Below are 26,763 nucleotides of genomic sequence, written 5' to 3' on the forward strand. Positions count from 1 at the left end.
AGTGCTTCCTTTAAACTGATTGAAAAATACCCAGATTTTGCAATACGCAGCCGTAAAGTTTATTTGCGGGGAAAAAAAAATAGCACCACTTAGAGAGAGGCCTCTATTACAGGACCTCCACTGGCTTCTGATGATGGGTAGAAGATTCAAGATCCCCCCCTTATTTTCCATCTCTCCCAGTTCATCAACCTACTCATCTACTGTGTCCCTCTCAGCAGGAGCTACTAAAACTGCCTTCCCCAGAGGAGGAGATTTGTTTTTCTCACCTTGCACCCCCTTTTGTGGAATTCCTTGCCTCCGGATCACTTTAAATTCAGGAAACTTGTCAAGACTTATTTGCACAGGTTTTTAACAATTAGTTGATTTTATCTTTCTATCTAGGTAGGGTTTTGTTAAATTAATAGGATATAGTCAATCAATATAATTCTGACACATACAAAATAAAACCTATTTATGTTTGTTCTAGTGGATATGTTACTAGATTATATAAAAATTGTGTTCTAATTGATTTCTACATTGCTTTAATTTTTTTTTTTTTACTATAGGAAGGCAATTAAGTAAATTAACTAAACTAAGCTTTTGCAGCACGTGTACGACGAGAGCCTGCGAGTGGTCTGCACCAGCGGCCTGTGCACAAGGCTTGGGGGGGGGGGGGGGGGGGGAGGGGAGATCTGTGGTCCTGGGTTCTGAGTCCCAGGATCATCACAATCATCCCCTCTGCAACCTCCCCTGTCCCTGCAGTTCCTCTCTGCAACCGAATGGCAACAAAAAGGATGAAAATGCCACAAAATCATTCAAAGCGTTCAAGAATCGCGCTACACTTCAGAAGAAACACCATCAAGACGAGGGGATCGGAGCGCTCCAATATTTCACAGTGAAGTACCCAAACAGTCCCCTCCCTCTCAGGTCCGGAAAGGCACACGTCATGGAGTAGAGAACTTACGAAGGGAGTTCTTTACATTGTGCGGGTGTGCTAGACCTTCAGCCCCCCACCCCCTAAATTCAGTCTCTCTTCTCCTCCGTCAAAGCCTTCCCAGCGAGTCTCCCTCATCCCCTTCCGGGCCCTCTCCATACTTGGTGACAACTGCCACTGGCCAACAATTTGGTTGCCTGCTAGCTGGTTTAAAAAGCCCATTTGTGTAGTCATATACTCCTTTTCTGGGCATATGAGACAGAGCCACTGGCTTTTATTACACAGGATCAATAAGGTACTGCACTATCAAGCACTCAGTTAAAAAAAAAAAAAAGAGCCGACTCAATTTATGTTATGAATCCATCACAAACGCAGCCACAACACTTTTTAGCCTGGACGTGTCCCCCTGTACCCTTGGGCTTTCAGCTCAATCTGAAATAGGACTAGGATCTGTTGCCTTCATTTGCAACCCCCAGGGGAGTTTTCCCCTATTTTCTATCCTCTCCCAAATTTGGGGGGGGGTGATAAATATGCATTCAGCAGGACAGCTTAACCCACTTGTGTGTGCTTTTGTATACAAACTTTAGTGCTGATGCAGCAAAGAGTTCTGTGCACGAGACCCTCCCTCCCACACATATACAGACTGATACTGTGAAGTGCGCTCAACTGAGCGCAGTTTTACCTGCAGTTGGATGCACGTTTTCAACACATGCCCACTACCCTTTATACAGTAAGGGGTTTAGCATGCTGATGAGGCTAGTCATTCGCCCGGGAAACCGAAAAAAAAAAAAAAATTGTGTGGCCAATCCACACATTTTATGCTCAAAAATTAGCACCTGCCCAAGGGTGGGCATTAATTTCTGAGCAGCCCAAAAAAAAAAAAAAAAAGTGTACAGAAAAGCTGAAAATACCGGAACCAAAAGGATTTAAAAAAAAAAAAAAAGTGCCGGCAGGTCAGAATTTTACAAGTGTCCATTTTCCTAACCCACAGACAGCCAACCTCTCCTGGGCACCCACTGCTAAGGAGGTGCTAGGGGCATGCTGAGCGCCTGTTTTTCCTCATGGACCTTTCAGTATCAGTCTGTGTAGGCTCTTAAGTTGGGGTCTTCAAGGTCCCATGACTGGTTTTGCAAGTGGAAAGGATGATTTGTTCGAGGGACTGCTGAGGCAGTGGCAGAAACATATGAAAGCAGTGAGTTAGATAAGAGCACTAGGCCCCCCCAAAATAGCAAAATTCTGAGAGACTGGGATACATCTGTGCAGTAGCTCGGACCAAGAAAGACTTGAGGGGCTCACAAAGCAGAAACTGCACGCTCAGGGATCCCGCACATGCTCAGTAACGTCTTCAAATCAGAGCTGGGTCTGTTCTGGTGCCAGATGATGACGAAGACATCACCCATGTGTAATGGCTAATTCATGCCTGCTTATTAACGGGGAAATACAATTCCAGTTCTGTTTCTCTGATGTTGTACTGCTTTCTGTGATTCCTCCTAATAGTATCATTGCAATACTAAGTTGGAGGAACCAAGTAAAGAGGTATTTAGTTAAAGTTTTTGGAAAAAAAAAAAAAAAGTTCAGGACGCCCAGTACACAGTTCAGGCCTGCTGGTAGCGGGAGAAAACGACTCCCGTAGACTGAAGTGTCCGTTTTCCCAGCCTGCTCGACAGCCACCTCTCCTGTAGGCCCGACGCAGAAGAGGCACTAGGGATGCACAGATTTTCCCTAGCCCCCTCCTTTTTAGCACAACCCCTCATTTAAATATTGCATCGAGCGCCCAGGGGAGGTGGGTGGTGGGCGCGCGCGTTAGGAAAATGACGGTTCAACACAGAGCGCCTGTTTTCTGCGCGCAATTATTGCATCGGCCCCAAAGTTGCTCTGTTCCTGCTCGTAAGCTAGCGCGATGCCACAGAAAAGGACTACAAGCCCCTATAATCCTGTAGTCATATTGCTGGCCCCTTTTCCAGCTCCCACTGATTCCAGGTACTTCCTATTGGCTCAGATACTGCTTCTTGCCTGCTGAGACTTTGCTTGCTTTGCTTTGCTTGCTTTGCTTTGGAGGAAAAGAAGAAAGAAATGAGCAAGCGCTCTCTCATCTCTCTTATTCCTTAGGAACGAACACAGACATAATAGGTGTACTTAAATCTCCAGGAACAATTCCAGCTCTCGAGTCTGAACCTCTCCTCTTTCCCCCTCCTCAAGACTAACCAGTAAGTTATGTTTTGATTGCCTGCTGGTACAAACACTGGGGGAATTTAGACAAGGTGTCTTTATTCGAGATTCAGTATCCCATGCTACCCATGGTTTAGCAATGCATGGGTGCTGGGAGAGCAGAACAGGAACTGTACAAACTCAAATCAGCCAATATAGTAGGCAGTGGGCACAGAAGGGACAGTCAGTAGATTCAGCCTGGGCCAAATCTCGCAGGGAAATATTTGAGAGAGTTTTACCGTAGAACGTTTTGACTGGAATGGCTCAATCTGTTACTGAGGAGGGGAAATCTTAAAATATTCTCCACTAGGCAGGCCTATGGCATGAACCACTGTGCCAGGCCTAGGACCAGAGTCATGCCCATCCGGGTGAAAAAAAAAAAAGTCACATACATGCTCAATGAATCAGACAGTAACAGCTGGACTGCTTCAGCAGTGGAAGCATTGAATTACTGTGGGTAAGAGTTTCACATGGACACAGGACTGTTGCAACAGATGGTAAGCTTAAGGCACAAGTGTACAAACCGGCACAGCCAGCCACAGCCAAGGCGGATGAAGTCCTACAACACACAAGCTGGCACCCATCTCTGTGATTCTAGGTGTTCAGCACTTCATGGTATCTGGGCTCGAACAGGTTTTCCAGCACTGGATAAGGATTTCTAACACGCGCACTACTAAGTGACTTAGCAGGCAGATCACTTGAAAAACTCATCTAGTATCCAGACATACCCCTCTCTCCCCACTGTGAGTCCCATCCCCAACCCTAAAATCTGGGCAAGTCTGTCTCAGAGCTACCCAGGGCTCTCAAGATGTCCACATTTTGCTGGGCAGATCTACCTGCCATCATTCACTATGTCTAGACGAAGAATGTGAAGCCGAGGCCTTTGGAGAGCCACTGCAAATCGCTCACACTGTCACTTCAAGGCTGCACGGGTTCCTTCATCCACCCTCCATTAATGCTTTGCCAGGAAAGCAAATGACATCACACATTGCCCCACCCCTCCCACCACCACCACCACGTTTCTCCCAGCTCACACTGCCAGGAAGCCCATCAGTCACTGAGACCGAGCAGGCAAAATACAAACTTGTCCTTCAGCAGCTACTTTCTTTATGCAGTGAGGGGGAAAAAAAAAAAAAGCCACAAGACACAAACCAAGCACATTTGACTAGGAAGTCAGAGGGGGCACATGAACTAAGAAGCATTAAGTGCTGGCAGGCTAGCCTGCGCTTCTCATGAACACCACCAAGGACTTTTCCCCCTTAGAAATCCCCAAAACTTAATTTTTGCTGCAATTAATGAAAAACAAAAACCCTCCCCCCAAAAAAAGAAAAAAAAAAAAAAAAAACAACCCACAAGAAGAGGTGCCACTTTATATTGTGCCGATCTGGTTCTGATTTCAGACCCGGGAAGGCCACCAGCGTTTCAGAAAAGAGATTCAGGCCCTGCACTGCTACACACAGGGTGAGAGTACTGGGAGAAAAAGGGGCCAAGACTGCGTCCCCTCTCTCTCGCTGCTCAAGCTCTCTCTCGGCTTTCTCCCTGCCAAAGTAACTCAATAATACACCTGGACTAGACCATCACTACTCAAACATTGATTTTATTAATGAGTTTGTAACCGTACTTAATTGGCACCTGTTAGAATGTATGATAACCTACCTATACCTACCTTATTTTTGTGCCTATTTGTAAACCGTTGCGATGGTACATAACTTAGCGAGGGTATAGAAAAAAGTTTTTAAATAAATAAAAATAAATAAAGCAGAATAAAAAAAAAATTTCCAAAAAACTCAGAATTGAGCAGTGCCCCTCCGTTGCCTAGCATGGGGCTTAAAGCCGAGGTCAGAATGGTCTGGGACCAGGGCTCCTTCCATGATCAGCCCGTTTCCAGAGCACAGCCAGGAAGATTCACTTTTTCACTGCGCAAAGGAGACTGAAAAGCAACTGGGGGTTACCAGCCCGGGGCGCTCGCCGCGGGGCAGGATGGAGGTGCGCTGGCAGAGCTGTACATGGATCTGCCACATGAGTTATAATTTGTCTTTTTTTTTTTTATTATTTGTATTTGTGCTTTTGGTGGTGCTGGAGGGGGGCAGTCACTATGCTTCCTGTGCTGGTGTCTCTCACCCTCTCTCCCCCCAAGATTAGTAGAAGAAATCCAGAAGCCTCCCAGCAAGCGACTGCTGACCTGCAGCACCAGGAATTCTGCCAGGGGGGAAAAGCCTCAGCACACAGGAGTGAAACTCCCTCAGGCAAATTCTGTAGCCTGGATTCAGGCCTTTCCCTTCCTGTGCTTCATGTGCCAGGTATTTGGGCTTTACCAATGCTGTAATTACTCTTATACAAGAGCTGGCCACAGACACTGAAACCCGCACTGCTCTTTCCTGACCCCCCCATCCCCCCTCCACACTTAACACTTTTTCCACTTCTGTTCAGTTGCTTCCACCCATAGCCCTTTACACTGCCACATCTGCTCAGCTCTGATCCTGGAAAAAGAGACGGATGAGGAGAGGAAGCATTTAAAAAAAAAAAGTTTATAAAATCATGAGTGGGGCGGAATGGGAGAAATAGAGGACCATTAAATTACGCCTTTCAAGCAATAAAACAAGGAGACACTCCATAAAACTCACAGAAAGTATTTTTTCACTCAACGCAATGAAGCTGTGGAATCTGCTGCTAGGAAGCTGTGGTCAAGGTGATTAGTGTAGTGGGATTTATCAGAGAAACCGGACAGCAGAAAAAGACAATATGGCCCATCTGCTCAAATCCCCTGTATTTATTCCAGTGCTTTAATTCAGATACTAATTTTGCCTCTACCACCTCCACTGGGAGGCCGTTCCAAGCATCCGCCTCCCTCTCTGTAAAGACATTTTTCCTAAGATTACTCCCGAGTCTGTCCCATTTCAACTTCATTGCATGACCCCTTGTTCTTGAGACTCCTTTTTGCTGAAAGAGGCTCACCTCCTGGGCATGGAAACCTTTGAGATATTTGATTGTCTCTATCATATCTTCCCTATTTGACCTTTCCTTTAGGGTAATTCATGTTTAGATCTTTAAAGTCTATCCCCATATGCTTTAGAATGAAGACCACTGACCAATTTACCAGCCACCCCCTGGACTGACTCCGGTCCTGTTGATATCCTTGTGAAGGTGCAGACTCCAGAATTGTACACAGAATATTCCAAGTGAGATCTCACCAGGGACCTATACAGAGGCAATATCACCTCCCTTTTTCTGCTGACCAATTCCTCTCCCTATGCAGCCAAGCATCTTCCTGGCTTTTGCTATCACTTTATCCACCTTAAGATCAGATACAATCACCCCCAGATCCCGCTCTTCCTTGGTGTTTAGAAGGATTTTCAATTCTGTACCTTTCCCTTAGGTTTTTGCAACCTAAATGCATTACTCTGCATTTTTTTTTTTTTTTTTACCATTAAATCTTAACTGCCAGACTTTACACCGTTCCTCCTCATGTCCACCTCGTTACAGATTTTGTTAGCAGCAAAATGATAAGCCTTGCAGCCTGGTTTGGCCACTGTTGGACCCTTAGTCTGACCCATTATGGCAATTTATGTTATGTTCTTTCCTGACAGCCCTTTTGCTATGATGTGTGTGTGGGGGGGGGGGGGGGGGAGGGTTTACAGGGTCCCACTGTTGAGACATTTTTGCTTCTGCACAAACATCTATCCAGCGCATTCAAATACCCCCTCTCATGCTCTGCTTTCTCTCACATCAGGCAGACCCCGAGCACACAGTACATGACCTCTGCAGCCAGATAACAGAAATACCCAACACTCACGCAAGAAATTAAAAAATTAAAAAAGTGTACCTGCATCTAAATATTGGTACGGCAAATCTTTAGTTCTGTTATTACATAGGATCAAAAAAATCCTATACAAAATAATGGCTGGGAGAACATGTAAAACGATAACTCGTATCATTCAAATGCCAATAAAAACCACTTTTTTTTTTTTTTAAATACAAATGACTGGGCAGATACCAGGTGCATGCATTAAGATGAATGATTGGTCTGTCATGGAAAAGGCAGGCAAGTCAGAATGAGTGCACAGTCACATGCTGGGCATGAGGCATGAGCCTCCGACAACAGGCAGGCAGTGTAAGATAACAGACAGGCGGAGGAAATAAGAACAATAACTGGTGGGCAATGCAGCACGACAGAGCATGCACACATCACAGCCAGGATAAAAATACTGCTTCCTGCCAAAAGAAAAAAAAAAAAAAAAAAAAACTTGCAGACCAGCAACTGTACTTTTTCCCCTCCTTTCTGACCAGAAGCTATCAGTCTGATGCCTACAACAGAGAAACGGTGGTTGCCATATTAGTTCACTTGAATTCACATACACACAAAAGTTACTCAGTTCACTTATGGCAGCCACACTAAAAACTGATGTAAAAAGTATTTTGCTCATTCAAATTCTGACCCGAAGAGAGTTTTAACATTCGAAAGTCAGTCAAGAAGTGTATTAAGTTAGACCATTAAAAAGGAAAAAAAAAAAAAAAAAAGGTATCACCTGTTCTTTATCTAGAAGAGAAGGCACTGAGCAAGGCTGAGTCAGCCTCAGCCCTCTCATCTCAAGAGGGGGAGGGAGATCAACAGGACTTTAGTGACTTCAATCCTGTGACCTGCACACAGCTCTGCCCATGCAAAAATCAGTCCTGACCTACGGCACCCTCTGCTATATCAGTATATTGACACTCACAGCTCTGCCAATGCCTCCAAACCCTGCCCCATAGCATGCCCCGTTCCAGTACGGAGATCACAGATCTGACACACCTCTGTTCAAGCCTGCAAATCCAATTATCCTCCATTTCTAAACTTTTTTTTTTTTTTTTTTTTTACTTTTGTTAATGTTAATTAAAAAGGTCCAAATAGAGGAATGCAAACTTATCATGAACTGCAGCGCCAGACCTCTCATGCAAACATCCCAAAGAGATGCGAGCAACATCTTTCGTTCGCCAAGTCTTGTGCATGTCAGGCTGGCCCATGGGCTTAGCCCGGAGTGACTCAGCTAGGAGGTGAAACACCAGATGAACTCATCTGCACGTGGAGAGACTCATCCAAAAAGCTGATCCGCACATACGCACACGCAGCTGGGAAGAGGCGTGGGCTGGCGAGGACTACTCAGGGCTCCCGATTGACAAAACGGGCCTTCAAGGCTATTATTAGCAATAATAACTTGTACTTATGTGATACCTCTAAACCAAACAGGATCCCAACAATTATAGCACCAGAGTCATGGTTATTATTATTATTGTACTTCTAATGTCTCCATCACGTCTGAGGTGGCTGACCCTGCACACTGCATGACCGCTTCCAAGAGCGCAGAGATTAAAACCAGACTGGCAGCTGGATGGAATGAGGCACACAGAAATCAGAGGGGTATAGCCAAGGTTACATAGAGCTGGAATTAGAAGGGAAGCAGGACAGTAAATAACTGCAACAGAATGCAGGGCCTGGTCAGGCTCGTGCACGAGTTATGAGAACAGGTAGAAAGGCCTGGGTCTGACGAGGTCTGTGCTGGTAAGGATCTGTACAAGTCCCACTGCAAGCCCACCGTGCAGGAAAGGAAAAGGATTTCTTTAAACCCAGGCCTGCCCTAGATCACAAAACCTCCCTCACCCGGACAGCACCAAGGTCCTAGTTTTACCTCCGAGGCCTGCTTTCGTAGCAAATTCTACAGCAGATTCCACCGATAAGGATTACAAGCTGAGAACATCTTTATACCACCCCCAGCATCTCCCTTCCTATGGAAGCAATTTTTAATCATGAGTACATTTTGCAGACGCCACCACTGTCATTGTCCCAGCCAGTCCTTTACCCTGAAAAGTTACTATTGCTATGAGTACAACAGAGTGCAGGGAACAGACTAAGGGCTCAGGTTTGATTCCTAGGACTAAGACAGTAGAAATCCCAACAATCCCAATGGACCCAGTAAGCAGGATCACCAGCCAAGCAGTTAGCAGATCCAGGGGAAGCATACCATATCCATAACAATGTGACAAGTCAAGAGTCCATATGGCAAGTATCTATTCCTACTGAAAATGTGGACTGCTGGCAAGATTTTGTGCTTTGAAAATAGACTATTTAAAAAAAAATGTTTGAATTGCCTTCTCAGTCCAAAGCAGTGTACAAGCTTATTTAAATAGAAATAAAAAATATTAAACAGAGTTTTACCTAACAGAAGCCACTTCTGACCTATAATTAACCAAAGTTACGTAAAGGAAACACCTAAGACCTAAGCCTATGTCAAAACATCCTGGAAACAGCCAAGGCTTGACCTTCTGAGAGGCCAAGCAATTTGGCTCTACCATAACTTTAGCAGCAAGGAGCTAGGATTCAGAAAGACCTAGCTTTCAAGCCTGGGCCTCCTCATTGTTTGAATTACGATAATTACCAAAGCTGGTTAGCTTGCAGATCCCATTGAGGTTTTTTTATACTGGGATAATTGGTCTCTTAAAAAGTCAGCATCTTAAACTGCACTGTGCCTTGATATTGGAAGCCAGTGAAGAAGCAGAAGTAAGGGAAGCGATAAAGCTCAGCAGGGTTAGCCCAACAAGTTTTTGCTGCAGCCTGCACATTAGCCTCTCCAGGAGACCAATGAAAGTATCAGGGAGGTAGCCCTCCAGTCACTCCGTGAGCCCTTTCAACAGAAATGTGGACCCCCTATGTGGTGAGATGATGGAACACGCCACACGGACAAACCCATGTAGCCTCTCTCGTCATGGGTGGAATTACCCAACAGGCCCTTCACCTATACCAACCACCATTCCCACAGGTTGGTTAGCAGGTACCAGGCCACAGCATGAGAGAGAGTCCAAATGCACATCGGGGGGGCCAGCGGTGAACAGCAGTATCCAGCAGGTGGTCCAAGGTCAGGGCAGGCAGCAAAGCACAGTTGCTTACCTGTAACCATGTGTGAGGATGTTAGTCCTCACACATGGATGACATCCTTGGATGGAGCACGGCACAGAAGACTTATGTAAAAGTTTCTGGAACTCTGACTGTACACAGTAAGCGTGCCCTAAACCACACACCCATGCAGGGTCCCTCTTCAGTCTCGCAACGGAACTGCAATAAAAAAAAAAAAAAAAAACACACACACGAGAAACCCAATTCCGCAGGGTGGTGGGCGGGTTTCGTGAGGACTAACATCCTGCTGTCCTAGGAGAACAAATGTTACAGGTAAGCAACTTTCTCCTAGGACAAGCAGGATTGCAGTCCTCACACATGGGCGAATCCCTAGCTACAGACTGCTCCCCAACCCAAAAACGGAACCAACAGGCACAACCGCCACAGTGAAGATGGTAACTGAAGGGGAGACAGCCTGAACCCAAACAATGGGCCCTAGGCAGGGAGAGTTGGGTTCTACACCTTAAAGAGATTCCAAAGGACAGACTGGCCGAACCTACTTTCACACTGCCCATCCCTTGCCAGACAATAGCAAGATATGAACGTGTGGTGAGAACTCCATGTCACAGCCTTGCAGATCTCCTCCACGGGAACTGCTCACAAGTGAGCCACCAATGCTGCCTGGCTCTCACAGAACGAGCCGTGACATGATTCTCAAGATGCAGTCCCGCCTGGGCATAACAGAAGATGCAATATGCTAGCCAATTGGATAGTGTCTGTTTGGCAACACCCAACCTATTCCCATCAAAAGAAATAAAAAGTTGGGTGGGCTGTCTATGGGCTTCTGTCTGCTCCAGACCGAAGGCTAAGGCTCACTGCAATCCAAACTCTGCATGCTCGCTCGCCTTGGTGCAAATGGGGCCTGGGAAAGAATGTGGGCAGGACGATTGACTGGTTAAGATGGAAATCAGTCACCACCTTAGCCAAGAACTTAGGGTGCGTATGCAAGACCACCCTGTCATGATAAAATCTGGTATAAGGTAGATAAGTCACTAAGGCCTGGAGCTCAATGACCACCAAAAATATGACCTTCCAGGTCAGGTACTTCAAGTCACAGGAGCGCAGCAGCTCAAAGAGGGCTTTTATCAGTTGAGCTAGCACCACGTTGAGGTTTGACAGCCGACGCTCAATTTTGCTGTCAGCCACGGGCTGTCAAACCCGCTGACAGCCACGGGTTCGGAAACCGGCAAAATTGAGCGTCCGGTTTTCAACCCAGCCGCGGGCCGATTTCAAATTTAACTTTCGGGACCTCAGACTTAATATCGCCATGATATTAAGTCGGAGGGTGCACAAAAAAGCAGTTTTTACTGCTTTTCTGTGTCCTTCCCCGGCGCCGGCAGAAATTAATGCCTACCTTTGGGTAGGTGCTAATTTCTTAAAGTAAAATGTGCGGCTTGGCTGCACATTTTGCTTACTGTATCACGCGAGAATGACTAATAGGGCCATCAACATGCATTTGCATGTTGCGGGCACTATTAGTCTCGGAGGGGTTGGACTCATGTTTTCGACGCGCTATTACCCCTTACTGAATAAGGGGTAAAGCTAGCGCGTCGAAAATGCGCGTCCAAATGCCGGTTAACAGTGCACTCCGCTGGAGCACACTGTACTGTATCGGCCTGATTGTCAGTGCTACCAGCTCGATGTCCTGCAACACCCGTTCCACCACTAGCTGGACTCTGCACTCCAACTACTCCTCAAAAGTTGCAGATGCCAGAGGCGATCAGCGACTAGCACCAGGACAGGTGGAGACCGTTGCGGATGCTCAGCAATGATTGAGGATGGGCTGTGTGTTGCTTGGGGTGGGGGGTGGCAATCAGGGCATGAGCCGGCACCTTCCCGAGCCCAGCACCGTGCATCTAAAATGACTGGTGCCGATGCTTTCTCAGCTTCCGTCGGTGCTCAGCCTGGTCTTTCCCCAGTGCTGGAGGATGATGATGAACCAGACATCCTTGACCTGGAAGAGAGAGACAAGGGCTGGTCCCTGGTGCCCCTTTCTGCTGGCGGCATCGACGAAAGAGATGATCCCACTGATGTCAAAGGCTTGGTCTCCATCGGTGCAGATGCAGTCTATGCCAATGACTCAGACTTCCTCAACCCGAAGAGTTTCTCCATCTTAACTAGTGTGACATCCCTTAGGTGTCATCTGGGTGCACAAGCAGCAACCTCCAATGTCATGCAGCGGCCCCAGGCAGGGGAGAGATACTTCGTGGGCATCTGTGACTGACTTGGTCCTCAGACCCTGGGGCATCAATGGAAGCCAGATAAGGCCATGATGAACAAAGAGGAAAAAACTTAAGATGGTGACAGTGGACAGTCGACGCTGGCTGGCACCATGGCACCACCACCACGGGGAGATGGAAACGAAAATAAGCTTACTGAACTTCCGAAAAACCTGACTGAGGAGTCTAAAGGGAACCAAGAGGAACCCAGCGATGGAAACATGCAAAAAATATGAAAATCTGTGAAAACGAGGAAATTCCCTGAAGAAAAGCCAAGAGCTCACTTAACTGTGAGGTGAAAGCTTCGCATGCTCAGTGTGCACAGTCAAAGTTCCAGAAACTTTGTCCTGGCACATGGATGATGTCTTCCATCCTGCTTATCCTAGGGAGAAACAAGCAGAATCCAGAAGACAATCCAAGGTCGGGACAGGCAGGAGTCTGGTCCGGAACCGGGGTCAGTCAAGAAGGCAGAGACGCTGACAGACAAGGGGTGGACCACCACAGACGGGACAAGGCACAACCACAGGTAGCAGGAACACAAGACAAAGCCAGGAAAACTGAGGCAGAAGACACAAACTAGCAACACACACTAAGCAGCAGCCTATTCAGACCACCTATTGCTGAGGCGCTGGCTGACTGCAGGAGACTTCCTTATATACTCCTGGAGGATGTGACATCAGCCAGTGCCACAGGAAGTCCTGGCTAAGGGACCTATAAAGGCAGTCTAGAATTAGAGGAAATTCTATCCCAGGTCCTTGCAACAGCCTGCTGCTGGTGAGGGTCTTAACAGAAAACATGCATGGATTTAAACTTCTATATCCAACAGTTACAGCTTAAAAAAAAAGTCACAACGCACTACATGAGTAACCTGAATCCGCACAGGAAGCAAAGGATCAAAAAGAACTGAGCGATTTCACCACACACACCCACCTTGTTTGTTTTTTTTTATGTTCACAGCCATTTATCATCAAATAAGCACCTTGGAGCTACAGTTATCCACTGCTGTAGCTGCAGTAATGCTGAAATAACGTCCTGTCCTAATGGGCAAATAATTTTAACATTGTCCATACAGATATAATCAGCAAGCGCAACACTCCCCAGCAGATGCGTAACTATTAAACAGTACCAGGGACAGAGTAAAGAGCCCTGAGGGCCAGCACAGGGTATATCCGCTGAGCAATAAAGACAACCTTTACCAAAGACCAATGTCACATGGCCCAACAGAAACAGACAAAGTTAACCATTTTAATACCGGCCCCTCTAATCCCCAACATAAATCAGAGAAGGATTTCATGATCAATGACTCCCATCGTATCCCATGTAAGAATCTTATCCATAAGCTGCAGAATGTCCTACTGAATCAAGAACAAACCGGCTTCTTAACTATGACCTTTTCCAAATCTGGTCTGGAAAGAATCCAAGTGGTTGTCATTTTCATAAATTAAAAAAAAATAATAATCATCATCTGTGCTGTATAACAAGCCTTTGCAGCAACTTTGCCAAAAAAAAAAGTGTCACTGGCAACCGCATGCTCAGCACCATCTAAATTCGGTTTCTTAAGCAATGGCGTCAACATGGTGCTTCAGACAAGAGGGAACAATGGTCTCTTTCAAAGATGTATTCACCAGCTTGCTCAGTAAATCAATGACTCGCTCAGAAGCAGTTTGTTAGTCTAGAGGGAATAGGATCCTCCAAACAAAATTTTCATCCCAGATAACTTATCTCCAGTAAAGATAAGGCACAGAAATACAGGGGGCACAGCTTGCCTAGTTACTGCCACACATGCAAGCATCACCAAGGTCGCACTTATCAGTTTACTCTGGATCTCCAAAGTGTGTCCTAAGAATGATAATCCTACCTGCACAGTATGGGTGTGCTGTGGATTTCAGTAGATAGTATAATATATATGCAGGAATCCTGTGGAAGTATTAAGAGAGGAAGATTTTGCTGCTGGCTGAAGAGGATCGGGGGAATATTGCTTTGGGACATTTTAGGACATGAACTCTAAACAATTACCCTGCTACTTCACCTCTACCCCAAACTTTGTGTGCGTCTGAGAGCGGGGCCTATTGCTGAAACCTCACCCTACACTGCTGAAGGCAGGAGGCAATGGGACAAGGAAGGGCCACTTTACCCAGCAGGAGCCTCAAACCACTCTGACGCATGCCTAGCAGAGGTAGGAAAGAGACCCACTGCAGTCCTGAAGAGTCAAACCCCACTGCTGCACTGTGAGGATGTGGGGAAGGGAGGAGAGCTGCACTAACAAAGCAAGTAGAATGACAGAAAAAAAAAAAAAAAAAGGCTATTTTGCTTTTTCTAAAACCTACACTATGTTGTGATCATCATCATTTTCTGCATGTGTTTGTAAGAATCACAGAAGAAAATAAAAGCTTAAGAGAAGCAGGCTGAGAGGAGGGCAATTTTCAAGGCAGGTAGGTTTCAAAACTTTATGGAAGTAAACACCTATTTACCCAGCTAAAAAAAGAGGCCCTTTGAAAATTGCTATTCCCCACCACAGAGGGTAAAAGCATCGGCGCTGTAAACAGCATGCAGACTTACCTGCGGTGGGAAGAGGAACATGTGGAGGGAAAGTGCGTGCAGGAATTTCAGTCTGAAATGTACACTTTTCACTCACGTATTTCGAAGCAAGATGCAAAGTAGACCGCTACAAAAAGTACTGGCTTTCCCTGCAGGCCCACGCTTTCAAAAGGAAATTCCACAGACAGGTTTTTCCCTTTGCAAATTAGATTGCGGGCCTGCAGGTACCAGAGCTGCTTTTCTGCCAGGTCATATTGAGTTGCTAACCTGGAACTTTTTTTGAACTTGCTTTCTTTTTTCCCCCTTGCAGCTGGAATGGGAGGTGAAGGCCACTGTTGGCCTCAATCTTCATTTATGAAGGCAATTTTGAAATGTCAGTAAGCATTAATATTAAATGTTATACATTATGGAGGATTCTGGAGTGCATATGATTTATTTTTTTTTTAATGTCATGCAAAAATTAAAGTAAAAGGTAGGAGTTGGCAAAAATTTGAGGCTGAAAAGAAGTCCGTGTTCCCTGAAAGGTTGGGAACCCCTGATCTAAAACACAGGGATTGTCCCAGCACTTATCAATACTTTAGTTATCACCTTGCTGGTCATTACCAGATTAACAAGTACACCACATAAATTTAAAGGACCAATTTATTCATCCTTATTCCCTTAGCAACCTAAACTTAACTAGGAACTCAATATTAAGATGAAGGCTGTAGTCCAGCAGAAAAATGGGGGCCTTCCAGTCTTTTGTAGCGGGTGTGTCATGATTTGTTTTACCATTTGCTGAGAGGTTGTATGTGCGCACCAGGTGCAAGGAGCTCCTGGCTCTCAGAGAATGAGTGATTTCTGAAGGCTAGAGTGGCAGATCTGAAGGAGCTGAGGCAGAGGTATAACCAAGTCCCAACTCCAGTCTGGCAGCCTCTGTGCTGGCTTGAAGGAAGGTCACCTATTGAAGAGCATCACCCTGGTGTAGCAGAAGTGATACTGCAGCAAGGACCTGCTCTCCAGGTGATGCATTATCCTCTCACACAGAGGATGAGTCTCCCAGGACTAGTGCCCAGGAGGAAAGGATTAGGTCAGCTGTCATAGTTGATAAGATTGTTAGGAATGTAGATAGCTGGGTGACTAGTGGTGGAGTTGAGGAGTGCTTGGTAACTTGACTGCCTGGTGCAAAGGTGGCGGACCTCACGCGCCACCTAGACAGGATTTAAGACAGTGCTGGAGAGGAGCAAGCTGTCGTGGTACATGGGCAATGACATAGGACAATGTGGGAGGGAGATTCTGGAAGCCAAGTTTAGGCTTTTAGGTAGAAAGCTGAAATCCAGGATCTGCAGGATCTGGTAGCACTGACAATCAGGCCAATACAGTACAGTGTGCTCCGGTGGAGTGCACTGTTAACCGGCATTTGGATGCGCGTTTCAACGCGTTAGCTTTACCCCTTATTCTCTGAAATGCTCCCTGTTCCACATGCAGGTCCCCAGAGGCAAGCAGTGCACTGGTGTCTCAATGTGTGGATGAGACGATGGTGCAGGGAAGAGGAATTCAGTTTTGTAGGAACTGGGCAACCTTTTGGGGATAGGGGAGGGAAGTATTTTCCAAAAGGACAGGGGCCACCTTAAATCAGGATAGAGCCAGGCTGCTGGCACTTATCTTTAAAAAAAAAAGGAGATAGAGCAGCTTTTAATCTAGAACAATGGGAAAGCCGACAGTCACTCAGCAGTGCATGGTTTAGAGGAAGGTAGCTTCAAAAGATACTAATGAAACAGGGGAGACAGGGCATCCCAAGAGAGAGTTCCAATAAAAGCAAAAGTAGTCCATGTTGCCATATATGGTAAAGAATCACCTGAGCTAAAACGATTCCAAATTATCCCTATCAGCTGAAAAGCAGAATGTCTGTGTTACCCAGGGCCCAGCACTCTTGTAGAGCAGGCCCCCTTCGCACACCATCCTACAGACAAAATATCATGAAAGAAGCATTTCTATTTCAATTCCAAAATTACTTCCTACACTATTTTATAAAAACGGTTTGTTGTTGGTTCTTAACAGTTTTATACAGTCAAAGTTTTTGATTTTCTTTTGTTCTAATGGACTAACATGGCTGCAAATATTTTATAGATACACCAATTCCCTTTAAAGCTTCATTTTTCTGGCCTTCAGTGCAAAGGCATGAACTCTCTCTTAAAAGGTTTCTCTTGCAAATTCACATTCGACAGACAAAAAAAAAAACCCAGCAAGGTGGTTGAATAGTCCTTTTCCCATAGTAGAACGCCTGCAATATTTGAAACAGCTTCTGCTACAATTACAGGCAAGGTGCAACTCATTCATAGGGTTATACATACATCCCTATAAATTAACTACAGATATTTTTTGAGGGGGGGGGGGAGAGAATCTCAAAGACTAAGTTAAATGGGGATAATTCTTACTCTTCTCCAAAATACACATGAAGCATTTTTTCCACTGTAACATTTCACAAAGAAAGCTCTCAAAGATCTGTAAGATACTTTAAAACAGACACTGGAAGCTTCTTCAAATTCCCCAAATTTAAGAGTCACACATCTTAGGACTGAACAGAATGTAGAACAAGTGTTATTGGTTGCTCTGAATTTGCACTCTAATCTACAGATAGCGTTTTCCAATGCAGCTTTGGACATATCTAAAATATTCTGGATCATTTCCAGAGATGGTAGAACATGATTCCTCATATAGGTAATCATCAAATCTTTTCTGCTTCTTGCCTCCTTTTTGCAATTATTGCAAAATCCCCATGCCTTCGGCCACAAGACATCCTTCCTTTAGGATTTTGGGCCAATCATCTCTAGTATTTTACTTCAAAAGGAGAGAGAGAGAGAGATCACTCTGGCTTGTAAGACCTTGTTTGCCATCAGTATTTGAAAGAACCTTGTAGAAGAATCTAGCCAACAAACAGGCATGAAAATGAGCTGAAGTAGCTTTTCAGCACTTCTGGTTATGATTGAGCTTCCTATATAGTTTGACATAAGAACACATTCCAGTGTTTCCAGAATACCTGAAGATGCTTTGTGAGTGAACAGATAGATGCTGAGTGCATGTACTGATGCTTAGAGTGCTGTGAGCAGTCTCTTCTTTTCCCATCTCATAGAGCTAACTCTGAAAAACACAAAAAGTTGCCGCATACAACCAAAAAAATGGCCTTCTCTCACTCTGCAAGAATGACTTTCTGCACACATTTACCACACAATTCAATGAACTCATTCCAACTCTCCCCTGATAAAACAATGAGCTTGTCCTTGTATTGTTGAGCCTGGTTAGATTTTGGATAAAAGCTCATTAAGACAGCTTTGCCTGTGACCAATTCAAGAATGTTGCTATTCTGTGGGTCACTTAATTGGATCATCTCCTCTTTGGAACACTAACACTCTTGAAGCAAGACAAGGTAACATCCTGTCTTTTTGCTTCTGTTTGAACCCGTCTACTCTATGTCCACCTCACAGCAACGGCTTTCATTCTTTCCACTAGTAGTAGCAAGCTGTATATTCTATGCTCTTTTCATGCTCACTAAAGTATATAGCTTGTGCTACTTTTTCACAATTGGTAGATAACCATACTAGCAAAGGGTATTTTCTAAAGGGAAATGAACGCACCACCGCATGGAAAATACAACACTTGATTGTTAAGGCTCAAAAAAAAAAAAAAAAAAAGGGCCGGTCTTAGTGTCTCTTCTCCACTGAAAGCCTTACATTGAGAAGAAATTCCGAAAATGTACAGCTACCACCACTTTTGGATTTAACTTTGCTAATTCCACATTTAAACATTTTTATATACCGGTATTTGTCGAAAATCATAATCGGTTTACATGTAACAGAACATGGAAAGTACATAAAAACAGAGGTGAATGGAACGGGGGGGGGGGGGGGGTAACTTGAAACGCATTAATAGGTAAACACTATATACAAGAGATTCATATATACACAAGGGTCTAGTCATGTTATGTACAAATGAGAAGAGAGATTCGAGGAGATATAAGGGTACCATGTTGTCACAAGTCAAAATACAAGACAGAACAATTTTTGATGGATAAAATCTGTTTAGAACACATGCCTAGGTCTTTAAAAAGTGTGAATGTCTACTTTTTTTTTTCTTTGCAAGCCTTCTGACCATCATGGTGCTAACAGTAATATTACCTATAGTTTGAAAGAATATGGGAGTCACATATTGTCATCTGGCAGTTGTCTTTTTCGCTTGACAGCGTCCCCATTTTTAAATTGTTTCCATCCTGCTTTTTGCTCATCTACTTCCTTAGTGTATGCCTGAGCCACACTGCAGAAAGGCTGTGTTTTGAAAATGTGGAAGGCCATAAGAACATCCCTATGGTTTTCAAAAACCGGTCCATCATATTTGTCAGATCGCCTGGATCGATACATTCCTAGAACAGTCATTATGAACATTTCAAGAAATCTTAATGCTCCTTTGCTCATGGCTTGTAGGTTAGAAAGAACCAAACAAAACAAAAAAAAAAGGGGGAGGGCTTTTTCTAGTACAGTTTCTTGCCTACGGATATTATCACTGAGTAGTGTTAAAGATATTGCGTGCAAGACGCATTTCATTCTATCTTTGGCTAAGCTGACCCAAGGACATACTAAACTAGACTCATTTTAGTCTTATGTAAAGCAGGTATTTTATAGTATACTGCATTACATGTAAGGCTTCTGATCCTAGGTGTTTATAAGTTTAAAATTTAAGTGCTTACCTTTCAGGCAAGTAGGTGTATTTAGGGGATACTAAAAACAGGTGTTTGCTTTCACTGTGCAAATTAATTTTTAGCGCATTTTTAGGTGACGTCAATTTAATAATGCATATATGTCCAAGTTAAAATTGCCAAATGCAACTTCACAATACTGTATTACGGGATGAGTGTGTGTGGCAGGGGCTGCCAGATGTATGCGGCTGCTGGAGCAGAAGCTGGCAGTAGATTAGGAAGAGTGAGTGGCGAGCGGGTGTACATGTGACTGGGGGGGGGCGGCGCATTGGCGGTGGGATGGTGGCCAGTGTGGAGCTACAGGAGTGAGGTTAGGTCGGTTGCTCCCCACTGCGTGCCCCATCTTCACTTCGTCATTTTCCCAGAGAGCCTCTTCTCTGGCTGGGCTTGGACTCCCCATAGCACCTCCCCGGCCACCAGCAGGGCTTGGTCTCCTCGCTGGCCTGCTCGGATGACACTGGCTGCTGCTGTCATTGGAGTTCAGCAGATAGGCCTAATTTGGGGGGGGGGGGGGGGGGGGAAGAAGAGGCGTTTCTTCTGTTAGAACCTAAATTGTATTTCTCCATCAGGGGTGTTTTATCAAGATTTCATTGGCTTTAACTGAAAAGCAGAAGCCCTAATTAAAGCTAACGTTCTTTACCTGCCGTCATGCTCTATGTATGAAAAGCCTGCCCTGTCTTGGTTCCTCTTTTCAAACTGTCTGCAAACTGCTTGGCTCTGCACACACACAGCGGAAAGCGAGAGACTGAATATAGAAAAGAACAGGGACCCAGCAGGAGGGACAGAAGAGAGACAAAGACATAGGGGAGCCATGAGATCTGAGAGATGGGGGGAGAGAGATAGAAAGCAAAAAGGGAGAGAAAACAGCAGAGAAAGGAAAATTGAGAGAGAGCAGAGAAGAAGAGTGGGGAAACAAGGAAAAAAAGCAGAGAAAAGAGAAGTGCTATACAAGGAAGGTAAATATCAAGTAAAATGAAAAAAATGCTCAAAAAATTCTAGAAGAGAATACATTAAAAATTTTTAAAAAATAAATTTAAAAAAAAAAAGCATACACCTGGTCATAGTCCTCGACAAGAGGAAGACTTCATGGGCCAGAGAAGCTTGCTCACTGCTGGCAAGAGCACCTGGAGCAGGTAACAACCGCTTTCAAGAGCAGTGGAGCTGGGAACAGGCGGTAGCAACAGCAGGCACCGGAGAATGGTCGGGCCTCGGAGATGAGAAACAGTGAAGGAGAAAGCTGTGGATCAAGGCCTGGGGGTGGGGGGGTGCCCGCAGTTCTCCCTTTTAACCTGTTACAGTTTCAGCACTATTTAGCACACTTTCCACCGATCTCTGGATTGTGGAACACAGGCCCATACTCCCATCTCTTCACTGGTCAGTGCCTACTTATTACTTCAGGGGGATATCGAAAACAGGAAACAAAATAAACTTGCTGGTAGATGCACATGCTTACTCTCATTCTGAGTTGAATTACCTCATATTAAAAAAAAAAAAAGCTCAGCTACAAATGCTGCAGTCTACCGCAGTCTGCAACCTTGCCCCTTTTATTCAGTAGTTCAAAAGCACCAACACCGTCAAAGAGCTTCCAAGCTGCTAACTGCCAAGAAGGGCAATCTTACTTTTACTTTCCGAGGCACAAGTCTGAACTTCCACTGGTTCACCGAGAGAAACTGGACACATTTAGAAGGGCCACGAGAGGAAAGTTTCTGCTGCTAACCTCAGCTCTGGAAAGTCATTGTTAAGAGGTGGAACTGATCCAGCCTCCACCCTGCTATCTCCCCACCCCCCACCAAGCCAAGCCAGAATTATCTGCGCTCCAGAGAGACAGCAAGGTGGGGGGATGGACGGGGGCAGAAGGGCTTACAGCAGAGCATCTAAGGACCCCCCCGTCTTATCCCAGTCTCTTTTCCCTTTGCTCTGGAGAGAAACTAAGGGGAAGCAGCTGATTCAGTTAAATATTTTAGTAACCTACTTCTTCCTCTTTATGAAATTCCAGTTCTTGTCTCAGTTTCTATGGAAACAAAGGGGGTTGGTTTTTTTTTTTCATGGCTTCCTGTAAATGGAAGTTCCTGAAACAATCTAATGAATGCATGCTGAAGAGAGCGCAAGAGATGGGGAAAACAGGGGAAGTCTTCCTAAAAACTGCTTCAGGCAGCAGGGAATTTCTCGGCCTGCACCGTGGGTCACGGTTCGCGCAGTGGCTATCACCACAGAAGTGGGCAGGAAACAGCCACCAGAACTGAGCCTCCCGCAGCCCAGGTCACTTCTCTCCGCGTAGGTTATGGCTGCTTTATGATTCCTAGGTTGCCATGGCCAGGTACAAGCACCTAGGCCACCTATTTTCAAACTGATCCACGGTCAAGCACAGTACATAAATAATCCTCTTTATGGCGGCAGTCACGCATCCTCTATGGATCCTATCCCTTACCAGGTGCCCGAGTTCCTCAGCATCCTCCTCATTTATGTTTATGCTTTCACATTGCCCTGAAGCTTACCTATGCCACCTCCAAAGAAATAGTTGCTTAAATTTAAACTCTTTTTCACCCACTTATGCTCAAGATACTATTATTTGCATTGTGAATATTAATAAACCACTTTCACCAATGCCCATTACCCCTATCCACCAAAAAGGAAAACACTGCACAGCTGATGTCCCCAATTGTCATTCACGGCATGCACAGTGTGATGTCATCAGTTGTGCAACAATGAGAGAGCTGTACAGAGGGGCTTCCCCATCCAGTTCATTTCTTCTTGGGAATGAGGGGCTTTCGTGAAGCTTCATTACTGGCAATAAAGTTAAAATCTAATTTTACAATTACATGTAAGGGATGAAGTCAGGAACACATTAGGAACTGATCAGCCATGAGAAGGGCAAAGGAGCTGCCATAGAGCTGATGCACCCCCTTCCTTCAAACAAGAAACCTCACTGCAATTTAGTACAATTGATTATATGCTTTTTTTTTTTTTTTTTTAAAGAATATCACCCAAGGCAGTGTACACCATACTAAACAATAAGCCAACAGGGGCACAAAGATATGACCCATAGTGCCTTAGACTTTGCATATAAGTTATTTATCACATATCTGTAAAAACCACCCAATACTCCTGGCTTGCAGTGCCGTACCATACAGAAAACAAGAAAAAAAAAAAAACCACACACTACCACTCCAGGTGCCAGCAGCCCACAGTAGAAAATAAAGCAAGAACTGTATAAGATATAGGACCCATGATATTATCTTAAGCCCGTGTGATATTTTTCCAGTATACCTATGAAATGGGAGATTATCAAGCATGACATCAACATACTAGCCCATGTTTGATAATTATTCCAGGGAAACCACAGGTACTAGCTTGAGTTTCAAACTAGTACCAGGCCCAATAACTAAGGCAGAGAGTCGGTAGCACAATCAACTAAATCCAGAGTTCAAACCACCATAGCCCTAAGGAGATCTCTTAAATATCAAGTCACTTCATTCCCAGATCCCCTTTTAACCCTCTGTAACCAAGGTACTTCAGAAAATTGCACAGAACCCATCCCAGTGCTCTATGGATCAAACATCATTGTGAAGCACATACAATGCCAAAACAAGAAGCTGTGAGCCATGATCCATTGGAAAAAATATGTAGCAAAACGTCTCTGAAAGTCTCCCTTGTGTTTACAGCTTAGGATGGAAGACCCTCATCTCCAGGAGCTGCCCTATTGAAATGGGTGAGGAGACTACACTGCTGTCCCCTCTCCACCGAAGTGGACTGGAGGGGAGGGGGGTTGAAACTGACCTAGTCCCCCACTTCACCATGGTAGCCCCATCCCATCTAAGGTCAGCCCTGTTGTCCACATTACTCCTGCAGCTCTGTTTAGAGGGAGACTGGAGTACCCTGTATCGTAGCTCTGCAACTCTGATTTAGAATTACATAAAATGTTTTTTTTTTCCATCTTTATAAGCTTACACAATTTCCTTAATTGCACTGTCACCTTCCAAAAAGGGGAAACAACTTGTCAGAAAAGAAAGATAAAATCACATTTATTACAACAAGTATTTATAAACTATCAGCAATATCACCCCCTTCCACCCCAAAAATAAATCTTGCCAGGCTGTTGTAACAAATTCTCTTTTCTACATCTATTGTGACAGCTAGCTCACCCATTATAAAGAGAGTTTATTACTAGGACAATAAACTACAGCTCTGGAGAACATGGAAGACTGAAGATCCTTTCCACCCAATGCTGCTAAACATCTTCCTTAACACAAGTTCGTGGCACGCAACATCAAGTTCAAATGAGCACCAATGCTACTGCTGTTACCGCCGAGGTGAAAGCACGATGCTTAGTTTAAGTTAAGCAGGAGGATCTGCCTGCTGACAGCACTGGGAGGGCATCCTTGCCTACAGCAGCAGAGCTTTGTCCTAAATGCGCTCCCACTGCTGTTTATCATCAGGAAGGCACATGATCGGTACAATTCCCCCTCCCCCACTAATCGGCAGTCGATGAACATTTAACTGAGGGTGGGAAATCACACAAAATCAGGACGAGGGCGACGGTGTCCTCTGTTCAATTGAAATAAAGCGTCAATCATTGTCAGGCCACCGGGAACTCCCTAGGACCCCCCTCCCCAGAGGCTCCAAGAGAGCGCGCAGCACCGGGGACTCACCGCTGTGCGAGCTGAACCACCTCGGCGTGATGTGCAGCGGCAAGGCGTCGGCCAGCGAAGCCCGGGATCCCAGGTAGAGCACGCCGTCCCTGCGGGGGCCGCCGCCGCCACCGCCTCCTCCTCCACCGCCGCTCTCCGGGTACCCGGCTCCGTGCGGGCTCGATCCTACTCCTCCTCCCGGCTCCGCGTCGCTCGCCCCTCTGGCCGGGTAGAGCCCAAAGGGGACCCCGCCCGCCGTGGGGTCGATGCCCATGCCCGCCACCGAGCTGACGGAGCGGCTGCGCAGCCCCATGGCCGCCCCGGCCCGGTAGTGGCCGAAGTGATGGGGGGGCGGCGGCACAGAGCTGTCATCGCTGGAGACGCCGGAGAAGGGCCCCCGCGAGCGCCCCGCCGTGCTCTGCTTGCCACCCATTGAAAAAAAAATTAAATAAATAAACCTGAGCAGACAGCAACAACTGATCGAGAAGATCTAAAAATAAAAACCCACAAGCCAAGTGGGGCAGATCTGGGGAGAGGGGCTGTGGGGGGAGGGAGGGAGGGTAAGCAACCAAACCCGGCCTGTATAAAAGGAGGGGGGAGGAGGAGGGGGAAAGGGAATCGCAGGAAAAACTAGGAATTAAAAATGATTAAAAGAAAACGCATTTTTCTCATCCTCCCCACGATTTCCAAACGCAGAGCCCAGGGGCTGCCCCGAGACGGGAGCGCGGGGAAAGGCAGCGTGCTGCTGTACGGCATCTAAGAGTCAGTGCATGGAGTCAGGGGGGCGGCCCCCGGAGACAGCAGCAGCGAGAGACGATTCGGGCCCGCTCAGGAAGGCCAATGCATGGCACAACCCGCGCCCTGACGCGGCTCCTACCACCACCTCTTGGCTCCCTGTTTCCGCCGCGGCTGATGCCTTTTGCCTCTCACTTCAGTCACTGCTAAGCAAGACAATAGAAGTCAATGCTGCGCATGCGCGGCGTATCTCCTTGCGCCTACCCCGGGAATTAACCGTGTGGGTGCCGGCGAGGAGCGGCATCGCACGTGTGTCTTTTCCTAGTGCTGCTTTTAAGCTACTGCTGCTTCTCTCTTCTGTTTTTTCCCCCACCTATTAGTGCAGTTTTCCGTGCCTGGATGCCGCAGACATGTTCTTATGTCTAATTAGGCTAAGTAGGGGACTGATAGGAAGGAAAGATGGGCGTCCTTCAGCAGAGATCTCTACAGAAACCTTTGGGGGATGAGTTGCTGTGTGCCCCAGTTTCTGAAGAACTACTTTTGACCCCCTCCTGTTTGAATTTACACCCTGATCTGGGATTGATAGTCCTATTTCTTTTACTTGAAATCAGTTTTACAAGTATCAAAGTGCATCAAGGCTGGTTTGTGGGGAAGAGGCAAAAGGTTTGATAATATATTTATTCAGGAGCTCCAGGCATGCACATGCGGCTTTACACAAATACAGAATACAGAGAAAGTGGACATTTGGTTTCGTTTTTATTTTACTTTTCCCGGGAATATCAATGTTATAACGAAAGAAAAAATCGATGTAAAAATTGCTTTTCCACCGATTTTTTTCTTCTTATAACTGAAATTCCCAGATAAAATAAAAGTTGAAAACAAAGGTCTCCACCTGTATTATACAGGTGAAAACAGATAGGGTTCTGTTAGCACACCCTTGTCTACCACCTAGTGGCTGGAGACCCGAACTTGCCAAAAAATCTTGTTCCACATTTACATATAATAAGAGCAGTGCATGACAGTCTATTTCATGTATATTCATTCTGGATATCCTGAAAATCTGACAGGCTAGGTGTGCCCTGGGGACTGAGTTGAGAAGCACTGATCTAATGTGCTGAATATGGAAAACCTCAGCACATTTCACAATGCAGGTGATAAGATGCAGGAGACTTGGCACTGATGTAAACTTCTAGGGCAGTGGTGCCACTCTGAGCCACAATGCAAGGATGAGGGTCAGCTCATTACCATGTCCACTAAAATGGCATCATGAACAGCCTGATGCTCAGCTCATGTATGGCAACGTAGAAGTGCCCTGAGTTACAAAGCAGAGGAGCTAGATACATGTGGTGCAGAAGTTCTGTTGGAATTGTCATAGGGCTGCAGAAGGAGAGAAAAGGAATGCAGCTTCGGCTTCTGCTGGAACCTGGAGCTTCCACCACTGAAGGAGGACGTGGAAATAGAGCCTGATCTTGAGCTGAAGCCACCAAAGAAAGAAGGAGGCTATCCGGAGCTCCTGCCGAAGGAAGGTGGAGGAGCATAGGTGCAAGCTCTGTGGTTGCTTGAGCCCCCCAATATTGTCCCCTCCATGCCTGTAGATTAGTTGCTGAGAGCTCCATGCTTCTGGGCTGCAGGGAAGGCAGGCAGGAAGTCCTTCTGTTTTCTTGCCACTGCTCCCATCCTCCCTCCCCACTGCAGCCTATTCACTGGCTGTGGAATATCTGATCAGTGGGTTACAGCAAAGGGCAGGCCCTTCTGTCTTCTAGTTATTGCCTGCCCCCCCCCCCCCCCCCACCATGCTTTGAAATAGAGCAGCCTATTGGCTGGCTGTGGAATATCTGACCAATAGCAAAGAGCAATGGCAATGTAGG

At 45.8% G+C, this 26,763-nt stretch overlaps 1 protein-coding gene across 1 annotated transcript in view; it reads right to left on the bottom strand.

Moving 5' to 3' along the window:
- The window catches only part of ZNRF1 (zinc and ring finger 1), a 235,969-nt gene extending 210,804 nt beyond the window's left edge, over positions 1-25,165 (bottom strand). The window contains exon 1 of the mRNA XM_029608873.1: positions 24,182-25,165. Within this exon, the coding sequence (XP_029464733.1) occupies positions 24,182-24,593 (412 nt within the window). The 5' untranslated portion in view covers positions 24,594-25,165. The remainder of the gene's footprint in view (positions 1-24,181) is intronic.
- Between the last annotated feature and the right edge of the window lie 1,598 nt (positions 25,166-26,763).

This window comes from Rhinatrema bivittatum, chromosome 7 (assembly GCF_901001135.1).
Source record: "Rhinatrema bivittatum chromosome 7, aRhiBiv1.1, whole genome shotgun sequence".
Taxonomy (NCBI): Eukaryota; Metazoa; Chordata; class Amphibia; order Gymnophiona; family Rhinatrematidae; genus Rhinatrema; species Rhinatrema bivittatum.